General features: G+C 36.2%; 1 protein-coding gene across 2 annotated transcripts in view; it reads left to right on the top strand.

Annotated features, from left to right (window-relative positions):
- The window catches only part of SDG37 (SET domain group 37), a 162,013-nt gene that overhangs the window by 18,195 nt on the left and 118,254 nt on the right, over positions 1 to 25,564 (top strand). Inside the window, exons 2-3 of one of the 2 annotated variants that reach the window (XM_089807856.1) lie at positions 15,572 to 15,720; positions 16,532 to 16,666. In XM_089807856.1, coding sequence (XP_089663982.1) covers positions 15,572 to 15,720; positions 16,532 to 16,666 — 284 coding nt within the window. Of the gene's footprint in view, positions 1 to 15,564; positions 15,721 to 16,531; positions 16,667 to 25,564 lie in introns of both variants that reach the window. The other variant, XM_089807857.1, reaches the window with a different exon arrangement.

Raw genomic sequence — 25,564 nt, 5'->3', positions numbered from 1 at the left:
CACTCCAGAATTCCTCACGCGAGCTGCTATAAAGAAATGCCAGGCTGAACCAAAGTGGTTGCCTTCCCTAAAATTCCACTGCCTGCAAAGTGATTGCAATACTAGAAATCGATCCTCTGCCCTGATCAAATTGTATGCATAAGAACTTCGAGTCTGATCTTGTTGAGGGCTATGTCCCAACAAATCTTCTCTCAGTGCTAGGGTTTGCGTCCTAGGTGAGGAATGCTCTTCCGGAGCAATGACGTCCAAAATGGGTTGACAAAATGATATATGATACTCACCTTTAGGTTGCCTTCTCCTTATATCCCGTCTCCAAGGCAATTCAAATCCTAAACGAACCCTAAAGTGAAATTCATTTTAACTTTATAATATAACATTATTTTCCCCAATAAAGCCGTCCAAATAGAAAGAAATCATTACTTTATTAATGAAAAATAGCTCCAAGCATTAAATACGTCCTAGTAAGTGATAATCAAATAGTAGAGATTGAGCTCTTTCCAATGAGCTATCACACATAGGCAAATTGATCCAGATGGAGCCAGAAAACTCCTTATTACTCCAAAATGGCTAAACACTTAGCCTTATTTAAATTATTAAAATGCTAACTTAGGAGAATATTTAAATTTATTGAAATATTTTGCAAGTAGCCAAAGAACAATCCAAACACCTCCAAAACATGAAACTGAGTTTGTCACCTGCCTGTGACTAATGTTGGACAACCTGGGCCAACTGGCAGTCTCACCTTCAAATCTAGGGATACTCCTAAAAAATAGGGAACACACCCAAATCTCCTGAAATTGAGACTAAGGGGTGATCTCATAGAACTTCAACTCTGGAAAATGTCACAACCTCCTAAAAGATAGGAATCTCCTCCTACAATCAAGGAACTGCCTCCTAAAAAGCAAGAGATTGAGTCTGTCACTTTGAAACTGAGTTCTAATGAATCTCCTTTGTTGTGTGCATCTTCAGAGTGTGTCAGTGAAGTGGAAGTTCTTCCTAAAAATTAGAAGATGCGCCCAATGTCTCCAAAATGTCCCTAGTGGTCTCTGGAAGCCTCCTAGACAACTCCCAATTAGTCCCCTTAAAAAAGGGATCCCTCCTAAATTCTAGAAACTTGTTGTTGACTGCCCAAACTAGCCTAAAAAGCTCATGTCTGGGTCTATATGCCCTATATGAGTCCCCTACACACTCTATTGGTCTATGGGAACTCTAGTAGTAGGCCAATCCATGAACAAATGTTTGTCATCCTAGAAAGGGGACATTACACCTCTAGACTTGCTAGGAATCCTTCTTGATCTGAATCCTCATCATAGATTCCTTGGGGGGTTGGTTGCTTCTCAAACTCTACATCAATACGGAAGAAAGGTTCTTGTAAACCATGTGTTCCTTGAATTGATAGAGAGGGTTCTGAGTGGTTTTGCCTGAGTTCTTGACCTTGGCACTCTCTTTCATCTTGTAGTTCATTGGGATGTATTTTTTCCTTGGAATGGTTGTGTTCACTTGCTTGGTTTACTATCCATAGTGGTGGAAGTCCTAGTATGAGCTCAATACTTCCTAATTTAAGAATATAAATTGAGTCGAATAGGTGTAGTCTGCCATTTGCAAGGTAAGAGGAGGAGTTGTGATGTTGCTATAAATGGATGTTCCATTTGGTAGCCTAATTTTTGAGTCCCTTGTTCCTAAGTTGTGGTATGTGATGTCATCTTGGATCCATTTTTGACTGATGAAATTGTGTGTAGAACTGCTGTCTAGAGACATTCTTATGTCTTGACCTTCTATTTGACCTTGTATTTGGAATAATGTTTTGTGAGTGGGATCCTCTAGACTTGCTAGGAATCCTTCTTGATCGGAATCCTCATCATAGATTCCTTGGGGGGTTGGTTGCTGCTCAAACTCTTCATCAATATGGAAGAAAGATTCTTGTAAACCATGTGTTCCTTGAATTCGTAGAAAGGGTTCTGAGTGGTTTTGCCATAGTTCTTGACCTTGGCACTCTCTTTCATCTTGTAGTGCATTGGGATGTATTTTTTCCTTGGAATGGTTGTGTTCACTTGCTTTGCTTACTATCCATGGTGGTCTTTGTCTTAGTTTCTTCAGAAGTGGTAGTACTGTCATATGGAAGGAAGGTTTAGGAGTGTGAAGCTCTCGTGTGTGGTAGTTTGTTTCCTTATTCATTTTGGATTCCATCTTTTTTGTACATGATCCTTGAGAGGAGATCGATGTTTCATTGTACCTTCTCTTAAGGTTTTTGTTGATCCTCTTAAAGCTGTTTGCCATGGAAGGGGCTGAATTTCAGCTTGAGGTTTTGTTTAGGTTGGTGGATATTTCATTCTGAGTTCTAGATACTTTTTTAGGGATAATTTGTAATATCCCCTAATCTGGAGATCAGATTAAATAAATAATAATTAATAATTGATTATATATATATATATAATCTTATAGTATCATTACTCATGCTATATCATCTTTACATTGATAGTATACATATTAGAATAATAACTAAAAAATATATATTCAATGATTATCTATTATCAATATTATATAATTTATAAAGACAATAATCATAAAAAGTAATTATTAAAATATAAAAGCTACAAGAATATACATACTAAGAATCATAGTATAATATATGGTACATCTAATAACTGAACAATTATAATAATATAAGTCTAATATGTAAGATATTATAATTTATATAATTAAATATTGTCATGATTATGATATAGTAAATGATATACATATCATTTGTTATAATCTAAAATATATAAATCTGCAATAGCCGTGTCTAAACAGATAACAACCAAATGACATGTCTCGAAAGGCATGCACGATATAAGATATAATGGGGAGGATACGACAGAAGGGAAAGAAGGAAAGGGAGAAAAGGTGGAGAATCACGTTGAAGAGTACCAGACGATACATAGAAACTTCTTTTGCTCATATGGAACACATAACCGACAAAAACAATTTGGAACCACACCGTAGCCCTCATGTTCTCTGGAGATCACCAGTCACCATGCATTGAAGACTAATTGTGAATGTCAATAACGAGAGGACTATCTTTTAGACATTACTTTGATTAGAGGCAACATTCAGAATATCCTACTCAATTCAATTATAGAGGAGGGAATGGAACGAAGGTTTTTTGTTTTCAACTATCATCCTCCCGAGTATTCAGAGGGTCAGGTGGGAGTGAATCACAGAAGATGCAGAATACACAAACAATCAAATTTCTATATTTCTATTTCTTTAAACCTGGGCATAGGAGACGACAAAAAATCAGAGGATATCATGATATTGCCATTTGCGAATTCAAAGGAGAGGAGCATATAAGGATCTAAATCGCAAGGAGGAAAAACATGAGATTGATGGGGATATCGGGTAAGGCTCAAAATAAATTATTAGGCAAGTGCCAGATCACCCACTACGTGCATCCATTAGAGTCGAGTGCAAGTGATTTATAGACAATGGACATCAAAGCAATCGATAGCTGAGTGATGCACCATCCTAATAATAGACAAAAGAGACATTGTAGAGGAGTAAGCCAAACGGATAAATGATATTGGTTAATTGTATCCTCCAAACTGGACATACAATGTAAGGAACAACCTTATCAAACATCATTAAGTCAGATCAAGGACTATGGGTCTCAGAATCAATGTAATTATCCAATGATAAATAGGATTGAGGAAATATACACAATCAACAAATTTATAGACTGGTCACATCAAACATAAGCAATAAAATTCTAGGGTTGGGAACATTATGTATGACAATCACCTAATTGGAGAAAAGGCGGTCAAATCATCAACTAGAATACACAATCAGTACTTTTAGCCATATTCAAACAACAACGAATGATTGAGTACAGGCCTTATTGTCCAGGCCAGTTGCATATATCTATCTACAGATGACACCACAAAATATCTACCTTCAGACAAGAGAATAGAACAGTAATAAATTGGGGCATTCGAACGTACAAATTTTTATTGCCAATATTCTATATCTGAGGACATACTTTATCCATATCCAGAATTACATATCGATACAGGAATAAGATAATAAAGGAGATATATATAGGATGGAAAGCACATTCATTAGAGAGCAAACACTTGAAATATCCATACCAGTCTTTTAAAACCATTATAATTCGGGTTCTTATAAGTAGAGGACACTTACTAAAAAGATCAGTCAATTGTACATGTCTAAGGATTTGAAGATCTATAATCAAGTTCTTATGAATTAATACATCCTCTATATTGGATCAATACAACTAAGCAATACCTTTTATATACAAGTCAACATTAGACCTCAGATCAGAAGTTGTCTGTAGTTGTTGAATAAATTGGTATAATATAAAAAACCTTGTATACCTTCAGACTTACCATAGTCATGTCAAAATCTATATCATAAGCATTTGGGTGTGAAGATTATTTCTTTATCAAGCACCATTTCCAACAGATAGCATCAACTTAAGAGCCAAATGGGAAGCATCCATCAACATTGATTGCATAAATCAAATTGTACAAATCACGACCAAAGCCATCCTTGGATAAAATCTAAAGCTTCTGACATGGGGACATTACCGTGGTATTAGAGCATGATCTTGCCATCCTGTAGGGTGAGACTTAAAATCAGCATATAAGAAAAAAGAATCATCAATGAAGGTGAAGTATGTGAAAAGATTGTGGATACTTTGTGATAGACATATGATTGAATTATACAAAACATTATAGCAGAATTGGGGTTAATCTTGTAAAAAACTTGAGGAAGAAGAAACAGACTACTCGAAGTAGCCACTATCAAGAGGCAAATAATGCATAAGGGATTAAGGCAGAGAGATAACCTCTCTGAAGGACTTCGAAAGATATTCTATAATTGAATACTCTTAAGGAAGTAAGGCAGGGAATCGAGTATTCTCTGAAGGACAGTACATACTGTTAAGGAAAATCATATGCATATGTAAGGATGGATACACCCAGAGTGGGTATCCATAGGGCCTAGGATGAGGAATAACTCCCTCCTAGGAAGGATGGATATATCAAGATTGATTATCCATAAGGTCTTAAAGAGAAGTATTGTGAGAAGATGGTGCTTAGTGGAGAGTTTTTCTATTAATTAGAGTCCCAGGAAGCACTCTCCTAGGAGCTAAGCCTTTGATCACAACTTATCCTTAAGAAGGGTTTTTAATTGGGAATTAGGATCTTATGAGTTAATTGAATAATATTCTTATCATGGTTTTGGAGTATTAACATATGATGCAGGTTTATTTGTCAAGGAGTTAGTCACCGCTAACTCCGGTAGTACGAAAATGATAATTAGAGGAAGGAATCTACCAAAGATCTTTAACATGTGTATGCATCGTGTCTTCATGCATCAATGTGTATACTTCATGTCTGCATTATGTCTTCATACACTGATTATATATATTTTGTGCATGTTGTATGTTTCTGTATATCATAGTATATAGTTTCTTAGTGAGTGCTAGGATTAGAGACATCATCTTTTAGTATCCAAAGCATAAATTTTAGTAGTGAGGGTCAATGCACCATGGACATTATTAGCAATTGTTGAGATTGAGAACATTCTGTTTAAAAAAAGATTGAATCAAGAGGATCTTTAATGAATGTTGTAATGCTTAGCAATGAATTAAGACAAGACTCTACATCTTTGAAGGTTTACTCACCTAGAAAGAAAGTAACACTTTGCAAGAGGAGAATCACAAGTGTTCTACTACATTTAGATAAGTTCCTTCTTTAAATTTATACTTAATAATTTAAATCGAATCTTGTAATATTTAAATTATATTTATAACTATCTAATCCCAAAATTGAAATCATTGTTGCGGGACCATTGAGAAAATATCGAATTGCTTGAGGAAAAGCAATGTTGGGAAGGGTAGACTGTAATATCCCCTAATCTGGAGATCAGATTAAATAAATAATAATAAATAATTGATAAAAAATTTATATATCGAATTGCTTGAGGACAAGCAATCTTGGGAAGGGTGGACTGTAATATCCCCTAATCTGGAGATCAGATTAAATAAATAATAATTAATAATTGATATATATATATAGTATCATTACTCATGCTATATCATCTTTATATTAATAGTATACATATTAGAATAATAACTAAAATATATATATACAATGATTATCTATTATCAATATTATATAATTTATAAAGACAATAATCATAAAAAATAACTATTAAAATATAAAAGCTACAAAAATATACATACTAAGAATCATAGTATAATGTATGGTACATTTAATAACTGAACAATTATAATAATATAAGTCTAATATGTAAAATATTATAATTTATATAATTAAATATTGTCATGATTATGATACAATAAATGATATACATATCATTCGTTATAATCTAAAATATATAAATCTGCAATAGTCGTGTCTAAATAGGTAACAGCCAAATGACGTGTCTCAAAAGGCAGATGCACGCACGATATAAGATACAAGAAGGAAAGGGAGAATAGGCGGAGAATCACGTTGAAGAGTACCAGACGATACACATAAACTTCTTTTGCTCATATGGAACACATAACCGACGGTAACAATTTGGAACCACACCGTAGCCCTCATGTTCTCTGGAGAAGATCACCAGTCACCATGCATTGAAGACTAATTGTGAACGTCAGTAACGAGAGGACTATCTTTTAGACATTACTTTGATTAGAGGTGACATTCAGAATATCCTACTCAACTCAATTACTCAATTATAGAGGAGGGAATGGAATGGAGGTTTTTTTTTTCAACTATCATCCTCTCGAGTATTCAGAGGGTCAGGGGGGGAGTGAATCACAGAAGATGCAGAATACACGAACAATCAAATTTCTATATTTCTATTTCTTTAAACCTGGGCGTAGGAGACGACAAGAAATCAGAGGGTATCATGATATTACCATCTGCGAATTCGAAGGAGAAGAGCATATAAGGATTTAAATCGCAAGGAGGAAAAACATGAGATTGATGGGGATATCGGGTAAGGGTCAAAATCAATTATCAGGCAAGTGCCAGATCACCCACTACGTGCATCCATTTGAGTCGAGTGCAAGTGATTTATAGACAACGGACATCAAAGGAATCGATAGCTGAGTCATGCATCATCCTAGTAATAGACAAAAGAAGCATTGTAGAGAAGGAGTAAGCCAAACGGATAAATGATACTGGTCAACTGTATCCTCCAATCTGGACATACAATGTAAGGAACAACCTTATCATACATCATTAAGTCAGAATCAAGGGACTACGGGTCTCAGAATCAATGTAATTATCCAGTGATAAATGGGATTGAGGAAATATACACAATCAACAAATTTATAGACTGGTCACATCAAACATAAGCAATAAGATTCCAGGGTTGGGAACATTATGTATGACAATCACCTAACTGGAGAAAAGGCAGTCAAATCATCAACTAGAATACACAGCCAGTACTTTTAGCCATATTCAAACAACAGCGGATGATTGAGTACAGGCCTTATTGTCCAGGCCAGTTGCAGATATCTACCTAGAGACGACACCACAAAATATCTACCTTCAGACAAGAGAATAGAACAGTAATAAATTGGAGCATTCGAACGTACAGATTTTTATTGCCAACATTCTATATCTGAGGACATACTCTATCGATATCCAGAATTACAGATCGATACAGGAATAAGATAATAAAGGAGATACATATATATATATAGGGTGGAAAGCACATTCATTAGAGAGCAAACACTTGAAATATCCATACCAGTCTTTTAAAACCATTATAATTCGGGTTCTTATAAGTAGAGGACACTTACTAAAAAGATCAGTTCATCGTGCATATCTAAGGATTTGAAGATTTATAATCAAGGTCTTATGACTTAATACATCCTCTATATTGTATCAATACAACTAAGCAATACCTTTTATATAAAGTCAACATTAGACCTCAGATCAGAAGTTGTCTGTAGTTGTTGAATAAATTTGTATAATATAAAAAACCTTGTATACCTTCAGACTTACCATAGTCATATCAAAAGCTGTATCATAAAGCATTTGGGTGGTGAAGATTATTTGTTTATCAATCACCATTTCCAACGGATAGCATCAAATTAAGAGCCAAATGGGAAACATCCATCAACATTGATTGCATAAATCAAATTGTACAAATCACAACCAAAGCCATCCTTGATGAACTCTGAAGCTTCCGACATGGGGACATTACATAATTCATCCTTGAGATTACTGCTCTCCCAATCCCTTTTCAATTGCTCTTGTAGTTGTATGAAGTTTTCTGGAATGTGTTGGTTGAGCTGGTGAAAGCTGGAATCCCGAGCCTTGAACCTTTGCTTGATGAGTGACGAGTGTCCTTCGATGATGGTTTTAGGGAGGTTTGTGTTAAGGCTTTAATAAGATGGTTCGTGTTGAATCTTCTTTTGTCTATCCAGGAACTGATCCAGTTTGTTGTTGATCCTTTTTTATTGTCCATTATAGGAAAGAAGCTCTGATACCAATTGTAATACCCCTTTCTTGGTATATATGAGACTAATGAATATGTACAATTCCTACTTGAATAATTGCTTTATTGATCCAATTTTAATCAGCAAGTTGTAAATAATGCAAATGATTAAAATATACAAATGCATATACTATTTTGATCACAATAAATGTCTACTACTGGTACCTCCAAATGCAAATGCTAAATCTGAAAGATCCCTGATGGATCTCTGTTGCAAATCTGCTGTAGATTTTTTTTTTTTTTTTTTTGTTTTTTCCTGTTTATTAATGTTTTCTTGTAGAACTAGACGGAAATGCAGAAGAGTTTGTTTGTTTTTGTGTTTTTGATGATTATTCCACATAGAAATGAGAAGTAGCAAATGGCAAGAAAAGAGTCTGAAAATAAATAACAATACGCAGTAAAGTCAGAGTTGATACAAATCGTACCAGGCAGATCTCTGAATTATAGAGCCAAATAAAAGATCCAGTACATTTCCTCTAACAATGACGCCACAACTGGCTGATGAAAACGGGCTGATAAGATGCAAGAATCTGCTGCTGAGTAACCGATTTTTCTATGTATCCAAGTGCTGCAAATGACAGAGTACGGCTGCAAGTACGGCTGCAAGAAATGGCAGTGTACGGCTGCTAGAATTCACCTCCCATACGCCAAAGAACATGCCCAAAAAAACAAACTGTAGGCCCAAGCTGAAGTGGCGTCTACCTTCCTCCTGAATACTGATGAAACTACTGACAAACCAATACCCAATGCTGCTGAGGGTTACGTCCCAGCCAGCAATTACCCTGGGGTTTGCGTCCCAGAATGCAAATCGCTCAAGCAGAGCAAATCTGAAAAGAAGTGTTTGAAAAATATGCATAATCATGAGAAATGGTGCCCATCTCCTTATAACCCCTTGCAAAGCAATTCGAACCCTAAAGTGACCCCCAATTGGCGTTGGCTATAAAAAAATGAATTAAATCTTATTTTAAAGTGACCATGTCACTAGAAAATGACCTTTTCCACCGTAGTAATAAATCCGTTCACCGAATTGCCCTGAGACCAAAGAGGAAGATTTAGAGAATTTCAAGACCTTTCCAACGAGCTATCATAACATGGGATACGCATCCGGATGAGGCCAAAATTCCCTTATTACTCCAAAATGGCTATTAACTTAGCCTTATTTAAATATTAAACGCTAACTTAGGAAATATTAAAAATATAACCCAAATAGCCACAAACTGCCCAACTGACATCACAAACCATAAAATCATCCTGTCACCTGTCTGTGACTGAAGTCGGAAATCAAGGATCCACTGGCAGTCTCATCCCTAAAATCTAGGGATGCTCCTAAAATTTAGGAAACAAGCCCTATCCCTCTGAAACTGAACCCAAAGGGTCATCTCATGGAAACCCAACCCTGGGCATGATCATACTTCCTAAAAAGTAGGAAAGAACCCCATAAATGTAGGAACTACCTCCTAAAAACAAGGAACGTCACCCAACTGATCAATACCCACCAGAAAACCAAGTCCTCAACACTGAATAACCATACTGGGTCTCTATTCAACCTTGTCAGCCTACAAGACCCCATAATAAGCTGACTCACACGTCTTTGTTAGACTGAGCTAGAGTGGGGACATGACAAAATCTCTGTATAGTATACTCTCAAGAATACACTATACAAATATGCAAAGGTTGTGCCTGATATAAAAATGTAAATATCCTCAATAACCTGAAGGGTTGTCTCTGATCTTTCTATAATATCCACGCTGCAAATACAGGCTGGTATGATGTTCAGGGGCAGAGATATAGGCTGTCTGTTATATATCTTTGAATGACTTATGCACTGATTCTCTGGATTGTGAAGCCGTCTCTAATATGGTAAATATGGTTTATGCTTCGCTAATGGAAGTTGTCTTTGATATACAATTAAATAACTTGCAGCAGTGGCTGCTGTAACAACCTTCTATGCTCTTAAGTCGAGCGCTTTCCACAAGGGAATATATAAGTTATCAAATAGCATTTCTTCACTGCTTCTAGGAGAGCCGACCGGCTTGTATATCTATATATATGTGCATCAAACTGTGAAATAGTGTGGGTGGAATGATGTCACTCTTCATAACAGCTGATAATTATATTGTTCACCTAATAATTATTCATGGTTATTTGGTGAGCTAATCATGAGTGATTATTGTTAACAACTGCTAGCCGATTATGCTATCAATCATGAATGATTAATTGCCAGCCCAATAATACTATCGACTTATGTTGTTGTACAATGGTAAACATATAAGCTCGATGTATGAATTGGAAGTGATGCATGATCATATATTGCTTTAATGTCATGATATATGGTGATTACTGTATCAGATCTGATGATATACATACTGGTTGTCATCTTTGCAGAGATATGTGCATACATATATGATGCTTAATGCAATGTGGATCGGAATACAATAATATGACAATGATAGCATGATGTGGATGATATGTGATAATAACGCGTTTACATCTTACATGGATATATCTATTTGTGGTGTGGCTGTCATGTATATATGTATGTGATGGCACATCATGGATGGATGCATTTATGTGGATGGAAATGTATATATCGTGATTGGATGCAGATATGTGGATGGCAATGCATATGAATTGTGATGCATATCATGATAGTGATTACATGATGATTTTTGCAAAGTCGATCATCAAGCCTTTAGTTCATCACGAAGTTCACTGGTGTTGATGGTATAGACAAGTGATTATTTGGAGTTCACTTGGAAATATCACCAGGGCTAAGTGCCTCCATGGTGGATGGATGCCTTGGTGAGTGCTAAGCTCCATCTATCATCAGATCAACTCTGACTATCATGTGGAAACGTAAGAAATGAAGATAATGTATAAGATGAGTAATGCTTCTTTCCTTGCCTATTTTTACATGTTCTTTTATTGTTTTTGAAATAATGGGATATCACAATGTTTGTGACAACATTCAATGTCACGAGACATACTTCCAATTTTGAGAAACCAATAGTTCTCCTTCAAGTCTATAAGCCAAGATTCTCGTGCAAATCATAAAGGTGTTCTCAAGATTGTCGTGCCTATGAAGCAATTTAGTGGACCTCCCAAGCTAGCTAAGTCATCCAAACCTCAACGAAATGTCCTATATGCCAAAGAGTTGGACATGATGTGGAGAATTGTTAGTACAACTGCTTAACCAAAGAATCATCCAACAAATCACATAAAATGAAGGCATATCAAAGTGGAAATCCATGATGGGAGTAGAAGATCAAGCAAAAACAACAAAGCAATGTTGTTGAAATAGAGGGCTCTTTGAATGAGGAATATGAGTGTAGCTAATGCTTTTGAAGATGGTTCATCAACCTCAATATGGTATGTGGACCCAGGTGTTACACAACAACACATGGATGGACAAAAGGAGTGGTTTGTCACATTGAAACATCATCATGGTATTGCCTATGACATCCAAGGTATTGGTGACTAGTTTGACATACATTGCTATAGGCTTACTGATGTGAATCTCCTTCAAAAAGAAGAGTCTATAAGCCAGGATTGTTGTGTAGATGATCATGCAAGGACCACAAATCATAAAGGTAAGAAGCCTATGAAGCAATTTGGTGGACCTCCTAAGCTAGGTAAGTCTTCCAAATCTTAGAGAAATGTCCTATATGCGAAAGAGTTGGACATGATGTGGAGAATTGTTAGTACAACCACTTAACCAAAGAATCATCCAACAAATCACATAAAATGAAGCCATAGCAAAGTGCAAATCCATGATGGGAGAAGAAGATCAAGCAAAAACAACGAAGCAATGTTGTTGAAGCAGAGGACTCTCTGAATGAGGAATACGAGTGCATTAATGCTTTCAAAGATGGTTCACAATCAACCTCAATATGATAAGTGGGCTCAGGTGTTACAACAACACATGGATGGACAAAAGGGGTGGTTTGTCACATTGAAACATCATCATGGTATTGCCTATGACATCCAAGGTATTGGTGACTAGTTTGACATACATCATTATAGGCTTACTAATGTATTGAACTTGATTGGCATTGAATTTAATGCAAATCCAGATAAAAAGATGTCTTGTCGAAGATAAGTCTAGAAACCCAAAGAGTGTTGCAAGTGCTTTTGAAATTGGTAAAATGTTTAGGCTTGATACAATCACTAATAATCAAGTCGTAATGACCAATGATAGTGATCCGACTATGTTATGGCATCACCAATTTGGTCATTTGAACATTGGTTATTTGCTTACCCAGTGTAAGAAAATAATGGTCAAAGGACTTCTCTCACTTGAGAAGTCAAGCGCTATTTGTTGTAGTTCTATTATTGGAAAGCAATATCAAACATCCTTCTATCCTAGTAAGCATCATGTAAGCCAACCTTTGCAACTAGTGCACATCGATCTGTGTGTGGTCATGACACCTAGTCACAAGGGATGTAGGTATTTTGAGTTGTTGGTTGATGATCACACTTGGAAAATGTGGGTATATTGCTTGTAGCATAAAGATGAGGCCTTTTCCTACTTCAAAGAGTTTCACACTCTTGTGGCAGATGATACAAGTCATTGTAATTGTGTTCTTCTCTCAGGTCAAGGGGGGAATACATTAGCACAAAATTCTCCACCAATCATTACCAGGTAATTCTTGATTAATTTGATGGAAAATGGTATTCGACATTAGTCAATCATTACCAAGAAATTCGTCATCAGTTTGATGGAAAATGCCATTCTACATTAGCTCACTATAGCTTACACACTACAACAAAATGGAGTTGTTGAATGTTGTAATCATATTACCATGGAGATGGCACATAACATGTTGAAGGATTCTCACTTAGGACATGCATTGGGTTGAAGTTATGCATACAACTTATTTTCTAAATCTTGCACCAACTGAAGCACTTGGTGGCATCGCACTAGAAGAAGCATTGACTAGTCATGAAGCTTTCTATCTTTCATCTTCATGTTTTTGGATGCACCGCCTATATGTACATTCCTAAGCAACAAAGAAAGAAGTTTGATGGAAAATTCATGAAATGTATTCTTCTTGATTATAGTAACGAGTATGAACCATATTGCATTATGGATCCTACGCAAAGAAGATTTACATTAGTGGAGATGTAATTTTTAATGAGAACAATGATTTAAGTTCACCTTCTACATCATCACTTGATTCACACAGTGCTCCAATATTCAACATGGATGGGACAAATGATGAGGATGTTGAAAATCAATCTAATTCAACACACACAAATGTCACAAAACTTAACGAGTTCGATTGTGGATAATTTTGAACCATCTAGTGTTTAGGAAGCATTGGAATCAAAGCCTTGGAAAGAGGCTATGAATGTAGAGTATCAATCTCTGATGAAAAACAACACTTGGGAGCTTGTTGATCTACCACGTAGTAAGAAAGTAATTGGATGTTAAGACTAAGCTTAAGGCAGATGGTAATGTAAATAAGGTCAGACTTGTAGCTAAAGGTTATGCTCAAAAGAAGGGATTTATTATGAGGAAACATTTGCTCCCACAGAAAAAATTAAAACCATTAGAATGATTTTTGCTTTAGCTGCCCAATTTGGATGAAACCATACTAAATGGATGTAAAAGGTGCTTTTCTCAATGGAGACCTCAAGGAAAAGATCTATATGACTCATGCAGAGGGATATAGCACGATAATGAAGAAAAGGTATGCAAACGAGTCAAATCTCTCTATGGTTTCAAATAGGTTCCTAGAACTTGGTATATTAAAATAGATGAACATCTGCTACAACGTGGTTTCACTAGGCATCTATATTATCCAAATCTTTACCTCAAGGATCAAAGGGGGGATACAAATTGGGGATATTTTGATCATTATTGTATATGACATATGTTGATGACCTAGATACCACTGGCAGATTAGAAGCAATGATTGAGACACAGAAATGATATCAAGAAGGCTTTTGATATGACAGATTTTGGGCTACTGCACTATTCTCTAGGCTCATAGGAAATCCAGTATCTAGGGCATCTAGAGATATCGTAGTGAAGCATGAAGAAAATATATAGCAAATAATATAGTAGAGAAGCCATTTTGTAAATATTGGAGCAGTCCTCGGTGCCATGCTGTAAACTAGGGAATTCCTAGTATGATTTAAAAAATAGAAATTAAGCATTATATACAATTCCTTATAACACACGTACTGTGTAATTTCTAATATCAGTCTGATGACTCTTTATACACGAATGCTATGTTTTGCGGATATGGTTTGCAGTGTGTCAATTCAATGATCGCGGACATAAAGAAATATTTTCATGATAGTTTAATATATAGAGCATATCATTCTAGGTTAAATGTGTGTGATAGGTGATCTTCACTTTGTAGATGAGTATAATTACTAGTAGGATCACCATCCACGGTTCACTGTTAGAACAGTTTATTGATAAATAGTAAATTACTCTTCAAGGTTTTTGTAGAGTCTCAAATATGCAAAATCTACTGACCATTGTGTCATTTATGACATAGTAACATGAAAATCGTATTAATCTTTGTAGTCAAAAGCAGACATTTATATAGTCGGTTACAGCCTAGACAGCGTTGCTTCTGGGCATTGAGGTATGCATTTGGATCCTGAAGGGAAAAGTACCTTTTAGATATTTTAGCCCTACGATTCAGTGCCTTTTCAGTGACATCTGCCGTGCTTTGGATGTTGGCTCAGCGCAAAACCATGCTTTTTATATTTGGGTTTTTTGTTATGCCGTTTTTATCAACATACATATTTACTTAGCTGATTTTAAAGAGTTTTCATGGTTTGAAAAGGAAAAGATCCAAATCATTTATTGATATACAGAACCATATTTTCTCCTACTTTTGTATGATAATTCCTTCTATTGTTGACCTTATCTCAATTTTTTAAGATGTTATTTCATGAAACAAATTGGAGAGTGATATTTCTGTTGAACAGCATTGCATGAGTTGTGAATACTGTAACCATGTGACATATTGAATGCTAAATTTTTTAAAGGTTTTTTCTACTTCTAATTGCATGCCATAGCTTGCAGGAGAGATTATACTAGTTCAGGAGCCATATGTATCTGTACTTGATGCTGCCTCCATAAATAAGAGATGTGATACATGTTTTCAACTGTTGAAGAACTTGAAAAGATGTTCTGCTTGCAAATTGACTTGGTACTGCAGTAGTACGTGTCAGGTTAGGGCTTGATTTTCCTGTTCTTTGCAAGTTATTGAAAGTAGTTAGCATTACACTCGCCAAATACTGACTGGTAGTCGTGCTCATCAGTCAGCTTCTTAAAGTAGGTGTTATAAATTTTTTCCTGGCATGGAATAAATGACCGTCCAATGTCTGCATTTGTTAGAATTATCGTTCTTATCTCTAGTTTTACAGGTACAAGAAGTTGCGTCTCTTGAATTTATTATTACAGGGATGATGAAAAAATGATTGCATGCATTACATTGTTGGCTTGAAAGCATCATTTTGCCACATATTTTGGAGATGGTCTAGGTTCTGTAGCAACAAAGGTCCTAGGCAATGATGCTGCTATCATGGCTGCATAAAAAACAAACAAATAATAATTTAAAAGAAAAGTGATTGTTAAACAGTTCTATCAGCTGACATTTGTATGTTGTGTGAAACAAATGATCAACAAGCACTTGTTGATATCATGTATGTAAAGACTTTGATAGTTCATAAAATTATGAGTGATAGAACTAGTCTAGGATTTTCTCTCCTAAAATATTATGTGGGCTTATATTTATGGCCGTCTCCCTACACTCAAAACTTTTGAATTTCTGATTATCGTCTATGTTATTTTCTCAAATAGAATGCTTGTATCATTTGTTACTGTGGAAATTGACCTATGTATCATGTTACTATGCTTCTTTTTAACAGCAGTGTGTAGATAGATGAATGGAAACTATACATCAATCTTGTTTCTTATTGATCTTTGTACTGTATTATTTTACTCTTCCTTTTAGCAACACTTAATTTTGGTTGGTGATAGAGGAATGGATGGAAGCTACATCAATACGAGTGCAAAGCAATTATGTTTCTTAAGGAGCAGAAACAACAAATGCTCACACCTTCCTTGCGACTAATGTTGAGGCTTCTCATCAAGAGAAAATTGCAAAATGACGAGGTAAATATCTTCACCTCACTGTAAATGAGATTTCTTATTTTGGTAGTCATATATATTTTAGAAACAATACTTATGTAATTTTACTTGACACTGAGTCATTTTGCATAGCAAATTAATTTTGAAAAGAATCAAACCGTACATGTCAGTGTTGCAAAATACTTGAAAACTGTTACCAGATGCTTTACTTTTTTTGGCTAAGTAGATATGTTTCAATGTTTCTCCTGAATTTTAGGGATGTGGGGATGTATTCCAAGAATGCCAAATGTTTTTGGGATTCTGTGGATGGGAGGGTGATCGCTAACTGTAATAACCCTCTTTGATATTTTCAATAGTTTTCTGATTTTTCTGTAAACTTTTGTAACATTGGAATAATACCAGAATACTAATAATAGTATACAGTGATGATGCCATGGAACTTTTTAGAGTTTATTATGGAAAGCCAGATTTCCAAGCAATTAAGTAATGCACAGAAATTAAATATTTTGAAATAAAAAATTATCTTTGGACCTATCCTGATTTATCCATAACCCCTTTTTGCTTACTACCATCCTTTTACATGGGTCTTTCTTTTGCATTTAATATCTCCGTTGAATTATCATCATCTGAGTTCCTCTACATCTCTTTTCGAGCAAGGTAAATAAGGGCATCCGATTTCAAATTTGTAGTAAAACCACCAAGGGAAGCAATTATATTGTTTTGTAATTCAAGTAGTGAATTGAACAGTAAAATACATTCATCCTCATCCTCAAAACTTTTTTTTTGATGGGTAATAGGCCGAAGCCAAGATTAAAAATTATTTATTAAGCTCTTGTAGACTCGAACCCAAGACCTCCCAAATAAGAGGCTCACAATTAGCATTGTGTTGTAGGCGTTTGCCTCTCTTCCTCAATCTTATTAATATCAATAGACTGTAATTGATAAAATCTAAGTCACGAGGTTCAAAATTTTGATGAAGTTCGACAAGATAAAAAATTCAAAAAAAAAATTGACATTAAATTTGCCTTGTATAAAATTTGATGTTTTGAAAAAATATAACTAATATATCCACAAAATTATCAAAGTTGTTTAACATTAATAAATAGATTTAAATGTTGAATTAAAATAAAATAGTTTAAATCTTATTTAAAAAGTAAAATTTAAGTTGTTATATTAAACTATAAAAATAATATAAAAATATTTATTTTGTTTTGAAAACACACAAAATAAATAAAAGAACTAAACCTAAAAATTATACAATTTTATTCTATTTTAGAAATATGATTAATAAGTAGGCAAGAGCCTACAACACAACAGTAAATTGTGAGCCTTTTATTGAAGAGGTATTGGGTTTGACTCTACTCAAGTTTAGCACATTATAATAATGAATCTCAACAATAATAATAAATAAATAATCTAGGCTTCGGCCCATTACCTATCAAAAAAAATAAAAATGATTAAGTATATTATAACATTCAGATTTTTGAACGCTTGTATTATAAAAATAATTTTTTTTATGTGATTTTATAGACTTTTGTTTTTCCCTAGATTATCGATTTGGACGGGGATGCGGATGTGTCTGTATATATATTATATATATTATGTATATGCAAAGAAGTGAAAGAAATATACAAAATTAAAATATTTGATAGTATGATACTTGTAACTTCACCAATGCATATTCGAATTGACACTCAAATATTCAAAGATTATAGACCGTATTATATACATCTATGTTCATGATTCCAATGCAAATCAGTAAATCATCGCAATTACAAAATCAAAATATAGTTCATGATTCAATGTTCATCAATCCGAATCCGAATCATTTGGATTTGCAAAAAAATCCTCATCATCTCCAACTCCTCCAATTGCTGCAAGTCCAAGATCATTTGAACTGAGAACAGTTCCACTTGTGCTAGATGCACCATGCGTCACGATTTTATCAGCATCATCATTTGTGATTGTAGTAAGATCTTGAATTGTTGTATCCGAGTTTGGACACTCAGGTTCTACATCCCAAAGCTTGGCTGTCCATTCCCTCTAGTGATCCTCCTCATGTGACAAAGACACAAGTTGGTATGAATGTAAACCCAGTCTTCATCTTTTTGAGAGCCCAACCGGTTATGTTTCATTGAGTGGATAAAAGAGTATGTACTCCAATTCTGATCAGCAGCAGAATAACTTGCAACCTAGACAATGCTCACAATTACAAAATTAATCATTAAAGTAAAACATAAAAATGGAAAGCAAGTTAAGGAATTGTACAATTCAAGTGGTAAACAAAAAACTAATAAAACTTACCTGTGAGAGGGATTTGATTGCAAGAGGTTGTAGATGCTTAAATGGTTGACCATAGAGGTACCACCATGTGATAGCTCCCATGTCGCATTGGTCCTTTATTGCAAGTGGACTAACTTTTGCTTTCAAAACAAATAAGCCAAATTCTGTCCTAACTTTTTTGTGAATGTCAGTCTTGGAAGAGTCTTGCAAAAGCTTTGTAGCACCCATTGTCAACTTCTTCATTTGCATATGGTGCTACTCTATTTGGCATACCAAGTAATTACTTGTTATAGTACCTTGGAGATAAGGCATATGCGGGCAAGTGCAATGGGGTAGTCATCTTTTTCCAATGATGATGAATGATTGTATCTAGTTGATTACATAAGGCTTCACATTTGTAGGGTTGTTCTCATTTGTTTGTATAGAAAGTGTTACCTTCTCTACCATTGCATCTATGCCATCATAAACGTCCCCCAAACAAGGCTGAGTTGTATCGACAAAGTGGAGGATAGTCATGATAGGTGTAATACCCCAAAATTGGCATATTGCCATGCTAAATCAATTCTGGTCTATTTAATCAATCCTAAGTCCTATTTTACTAGGCAATTCTGATTCTGATAATCGCTACTTGACCTAAGTGTCAAATGCAGAAAATCCCTAATTTGTATTAATTACACTCTTTATTTAATTCCTAAGTATTGACCCAAATTAGCTACATTAAACCTATTAATTAAGTTTAATTTAATTATAAGTCATCATACTTTAATTAAATTAAAATTACCTTTTTAAGCTAATGTACAAGGGAATTAAATGTATTTGATTTAATAGGATAATATCCTCATTTTAATTATTGAGTTCAATTATTCAATTAATTAAGATTATGCATTTATGAGGTCATATTCAATTTGGTAAATTAAATATACTCTCCAAATTCTCTCTTCAGTTCAAGAATGGAAACTCTGAGCGAACTGGAATTGGAAATGGAATTAACTCAGTTGACTCTTTCTCACGCTCAGAAGTGAATCAGTTAACTTCATCTGCACAAGGAAGTTTCCACTCTAACTGAATCTCATTTCCAATCTTGATCGTCTGTTCTATTTGATCTTGACCGTTGATCGATTTCTACGATTCTATTTAAGAAGCCTTCAATTCCTCATTATAGAGGTTGATAATTGATAGTATCGAATTTATGCTGAATTAATCACTCAAGCATTTACTTTCATAGCATTGTTTTTTTAGCATAATAAGCTCATTGTAGCTTTAAAAAGCATACATTTAGTATAATTTGCTCTCTTTTATTTCTAGATTAATTGCACACATTTATCCTTTATTGCATCTCATCTAGCTTAAATAAATTCTTCATTCTAGATGTCTGGTTGCTAATTGCTTGGTCTGAGAGCAATAGCATAATCAATCTAGTTAGAAGGCAACAAATCTAACTGTTGGACATCTCGAATGAACAACTCCATGTTTATTCTGGGATGATATCTTAGATAATGATCATGTTAAAGTGTGTGTGAAGATCGAGGCCTACATTTCCCGCATACATTTCTGGCGTCCACCGTGGGGTTGAGAAATCAAGTTTTTGGCCTCATATGTTCCTTTTTTCTGCATATTTTAATGCTCTATTTCTGTTGTCTGCACAACACTCTAGTTTGTAGCGCAAAAAATCTCATTCTCCCGCGAAGAAACTGAGATTTCGCTCCCTTTACTGCACCTCCTTGTGCGAAAAAGTGTATAATTGCGCAGTTTCTCTTGCGGTACACACCATTTTCTCGCGTGGGCGTGTGCAGGATTTCGCGCGAAATTCAGCATCAGTAATTGCAAAATGCAGCTTTCAGATTCTGTTTTATCACGATGGTATAAATAACAATTGTTTTTGAAGCAATTTCATTTTTGATTCCTGATTTTCAACAGCTTAACAATGGTTTGCAGGATGCTTGTTGAAGAAACCTTATTACAAACCCTTGAAATAGTACGGACCTTTTGATGGTAGGACGTTTGTCGAAGATACGCATGCCAAAGAATATGTTCAAATCCACTAAAACATCATGTTTTCTTTACTTCTTTCTTACACATAGTTTAATAGGGCTTCTGAACTTCATAGGGTTCTAGACAAAGGAATAGGGGAGTATGCTCTTTACTACTTGGAAGTGATGCCCAAGAGTAAATTAGAAATCTAGACGCCTTTGAAAGACGGTACTTGAGGGAGGCGAGAAAGTGGTTCTCTTATATGAGTCTTTTCTATGAAGGGATGATGACTTCATTTTAGGAAATCAAAATCTTGAGAAAAGACAAGTTGGGATCGATAAGCTAACTTGGTGATGAACATGTTCTGCATGTTTGGGTAAGGTGATGAGGTAGAGGAGTATGCTCTTTCCCCTTGCGGGAAATTAGAAACTTGGACCCTTAGATCCGAACCACTAGTCCGAGTCAACCTTTTACAGGGCTTGCTGGAGCGATCCAACCTCCGGGAACGACCAAAGTGAGCACACTCCTTTCGCCAGAGATTCCAACTCACTATAATAAAGAAGCTTTGTTGAGCGGAAGACTTCAAAGCCATGTTAATTCCCTCTTCTTCATGCTGATATCTCATATCAAGAAGAGGCTCTGTATACTGCAGTGGCAGGCGCCGACCCTAGTCTTGCTAGTCAAGTGTGTGCACTTATAGATGTTGGTGTGGGCTGCTAGCCTCAGCTTCGTTCGTGAAGCCACCGGGGGTTAATATGAATGGAAGCCAAGTAAAAACCTCTTAGTTAGTTGCTACCTGGTTCACCTCTGAAAGGGCGCACCGGCCCTAGTCTTACTAGTCAAGTGTGTGCACTTGCAGATGCTGGTGTGGGCTGTTGGCCTCAACTTCGTTCGCGAAGCCACCGGGGGTTAATATGAATGGAAGCTAAGTAAAAACCTCTTAGTTAGTTGCTACCCGGTTCACCTCCGAAAGGGCGCATAATCTTTGTGCAAGGAGGGGGAAGAATCTCTCCTGTAGATACTCACCATAGGCATGTACCTCGACGTTGGAAGGTGGTATACATGCTTGACCCCTGCCACAAGGGTGTTCATTAAATGTATATGTTATTGAATCCTCCATACGTTATTGAGTCCTTGGAATACACCAAAAACATGGGCGCCCTCTAGTGGGGTGACACGGTTGTGTGAGGTGAACGAATGCACATAAGTTGTGAGACAAAGGTTTTGCTTCCTCTACCATTTTTGGTTATAGGGATTAAGCATGTCTTTTTTTCGAGTCTTTAAACTTGTCCAAATCTGTCAAACAAACAAAAGGTCAAGACTCCCCTGTCCCTCCGAGTTGCTTTGCCCTTGGTTGGATTGTTTGCGACTACTACTTGCTTCCCGTGTCTGAAAACAATTGTCTATTTGAAAACCACAATGATGTCCAAAACTTGAAAACTATGCTGATATTTGCTTGAAACTTGTAAACACAATCAACCTTCTGTTTAGAACTGTTGAAACCATCAAAAATCTCTTCAAGTCTAGTTAAAAACTGTCAATATGTCTCTTTTCTCGCGCCCAACTCTGCGAATTTTCACGCAAGAAAACTCCCTATCAGCACTTCTTTCGCGAGGTTCTTTGGAGTTCCTCGCGCGACTATCTGCGAATCTCCACGCGAGATTTTGCTAAACATTGTATACTGATGCCAAAATTCTTTTTGTCAAATTGTCAACTCCTCGCGCAGCTCTGTGCAAGTCCTTGCGCGAGAAAACTAGTCAAAATTTTCTGTTCTGAATCTTCGCTTGGTTTATTGTGCTTTCTCGCGTGGTTCTTTATGAATCCTCGCGCGGGAACTTGTCTTGAAACTGTCAAACTGTTATGTCAGAATTATCTGCATTCCAAATCTGATTTGTGTTTGCAATATTTGAACACTTCTGTCTGCAAACAGTGTCAAACAATGACCTCTTGCTTAGTTGAAAACCTATGATCTACATATGAACTAGTCTCCTCACTCAGTTATCTTAATCTGTGCTCTGCGGGCACCTGTCCGCCGGAGGTGTTTCGCAGGGTTGTTAAGCCATGAATTCTACATCTTCCGTGGGTTTCGATTCCTCTTCGTTGCATTTGGTGGAGGACCTATTCCCGCAGCGTTATCTGGAGGCCGCGGATTTCAATCTAATTGCCGCAGGTGAAAAACAATATATCGCTGTTATTATTCCATGCCATCTTCAGCGAAAGATTGTTGGAGTTCTGTTTCTCATTTGCGGAGGAGAGATTATTCGAGTTTGTGTAGAAGATGGGTGTGAGGGGTTTTCTTATTTAATAAAATTTAAAAAAAAAAAAATGACGACAAATTCAAGTTGTTCGGAATGAGTAGCAGATGATGCCAAAGGGAAGGGGAAGCATCAGTGGTTGCCAGAAAGAGTGTAGAATCGGCATAAAATGGCAGAAACAGTGTGTTCCATGCAGTTTTGTGTGGGTTCCGGAGTGCTAATTTGGTCTTGGCGGCTGCCCCCTGGACCCCCAGTCGTTGCGGATATCAGTCGTGGGAGTCTAACCAGTTGAGAAGAGTTGAAGTTGTTGCAGGCATGGACTTTCTGTGTACCAGAGGCACTGGGAGTAGGTGTTGGCCGGGAGGCTGTCTTGGTGGATGCGTAGAGAGCTCGAGAGGAGCTAATCATCCAGTTGGAGGCAGTGCAGCGACACTTGGCTCAGGGTACCGAGGAATTGAAAACAGAGAAAGTAACACAGGTGGCTATCAAGGTCAGCTTCATTGAGGAGGCAGCGTTGTGTTAGTAGAGGCTACAGGCACGGGACGAAGGTGACAGTGATGTGTCAGAAGCAGATTTATCTTGTTGTAATTAGTCCGTTAATGTATTTTGTTTATTAATTTGTCTCAGATATTTTGTTAGTCGTCAGGAGACGACTTTTCTTTTTGGGGGGGGATGGCGTCAGCCGACTAGATTGTCGTCGGTGTTTCTGTAGCCGACGGGTAAATAGTTTGTAGCGGATATAATGTTTGTGGCCAACGGACTCCTTCGGGAAGGTTCGGCGGATAGTATTTATATCTCGTCTAGGATCATTGTAAATCTTCTTCTATCATTAATCATCTTCTATCCTATCTTATGAGGCATAATGTAATGTTGGCATATGCGAATATAATTCTGCTGTTCGTGTTCCATTTTCTGTATGCGTTGATTTCTTTACTAGTATGTTAAACAATCTGTCCTTTCGTGTTTGTCATACTTTGTTTCATGATAGTCATAACTCTTGGCTGTTCTAGCCATTATTCAGAGAACTTGTACCTAAGCATATAACACTCTTATCTCACTTTTTGAGCCTAGGTTCTAGTGTGGTCCTTGTTTAGGATTTTTCTTTTTGTGATTGTCTATGATTGTGGCAACAAGAAGCGGAAACGTGTTTTATCCCCATAGACTTAGACGAGGTAGAGCTAGGGGTCGTAGTCGCGGTAGAGGCCACTTCTCAGCCTATACATAGTTTGTATCCAGTACATCTAGTGAGGAATCTTCACGATCTCCTTCATCGGTTAGATCCCCTCGTGTTCAAAGAACATTTTCCATAAACTTACAAAAAACTAGAAATTCCTTGTATCAAGAGGATCTTGAAACTAGCGAAGGTCATACATCTCCAAACAACATAGCCAAATTCTTATTCAGGAGACCTTTTCAACCAATGTACACTGAAATTTGCCACATTCCTAAAATGGCTAATCAAGACCAAGAAAATGGAGAACATAGTAGAGAACAAGATCACTAAAGGAATGAAAGATGTAAAGAACCTTTTACTGATGAGAATGAGGAAAACGAAGAAATACTTCCTGAAGATGTCAAAAGATGTAAGGATAAACACTTCTAGAAAGTCATGAAAATCTTGCTTAACGAAGAGAAAGAGAAATACTTTCTCAAAATTGCTCAAGAGGGAGCCAAGCTACCTCATCACTTTAATGTCGAAACAATCATTACACTTGAAGAAGAGGAAATTGAAACATCTAAGTTGCAAAAACAACTGAAGATTATGCAAGAACAATTAGCCCAAATGATGCGTGATAAGGACAAACCTACAAAAGCATACACCTTAGACACTCTTTGTCCATTTCCTTTTGATAAGAGTATAGACATGCCTCCTTTTCGAAGAGGAGTTGAATTACCCAAGTACGATAAATACTTCGGAACTTCCGATCCCCAAGATCATTTGCGGGAATTCGATGCCTTGTCTATGGAATTTATGCATAATCAGACATATCTCATGCATCTATTCCCACGAAGTCTAGGTGTTCAAGCCATAGAATGGTTTTCACAGTTGCCTACTGGTATACTATTTGTTCAATAGTACTCCCACAACATACAACACCCAGTTAACATATGAGACTTGTGTAACCTTAAACAGAAAGTTGGGGAACCTTTCCAAAGATTGAGACAACTTTACACCAAATATTCATGAAAGATCCCTGAAACAGAAAAGCTTGACATCTTCATTGATACTCTTTTACCTAACTTTGGGTATAAAGTTCAACTTCAAGGTCCACGCACCTTTGAAGACATGGTCACACAAACTATCCAAATAGAGGAATTCATGGTAAAAAAGGGTGAAATAACCCTTCAAAAGGACACTAAACAAGGATCAAACTCTAATAAGGATAAATCTAAGTATGTGAACAAGAATCGA

This window comes from Cupressus sempervirens, chromosome 10 (assembly GCF_028749045.1).
Source record: "Cupressus sempervirens isolate cs-2001-9-10 chromosome 10, ASM2874904v1, whole genome shotgun sequence".
Taxonomy (NCBI): Eukaryota; Viridiplantae; Streptophyta; class Pinopsida; order Cupressales; family Cupressaceae; genus Cupressus; species Cupressus sempervirens.
This window is presented reverse-complemented; position numbering and strand designations above follow the sequence as displayed.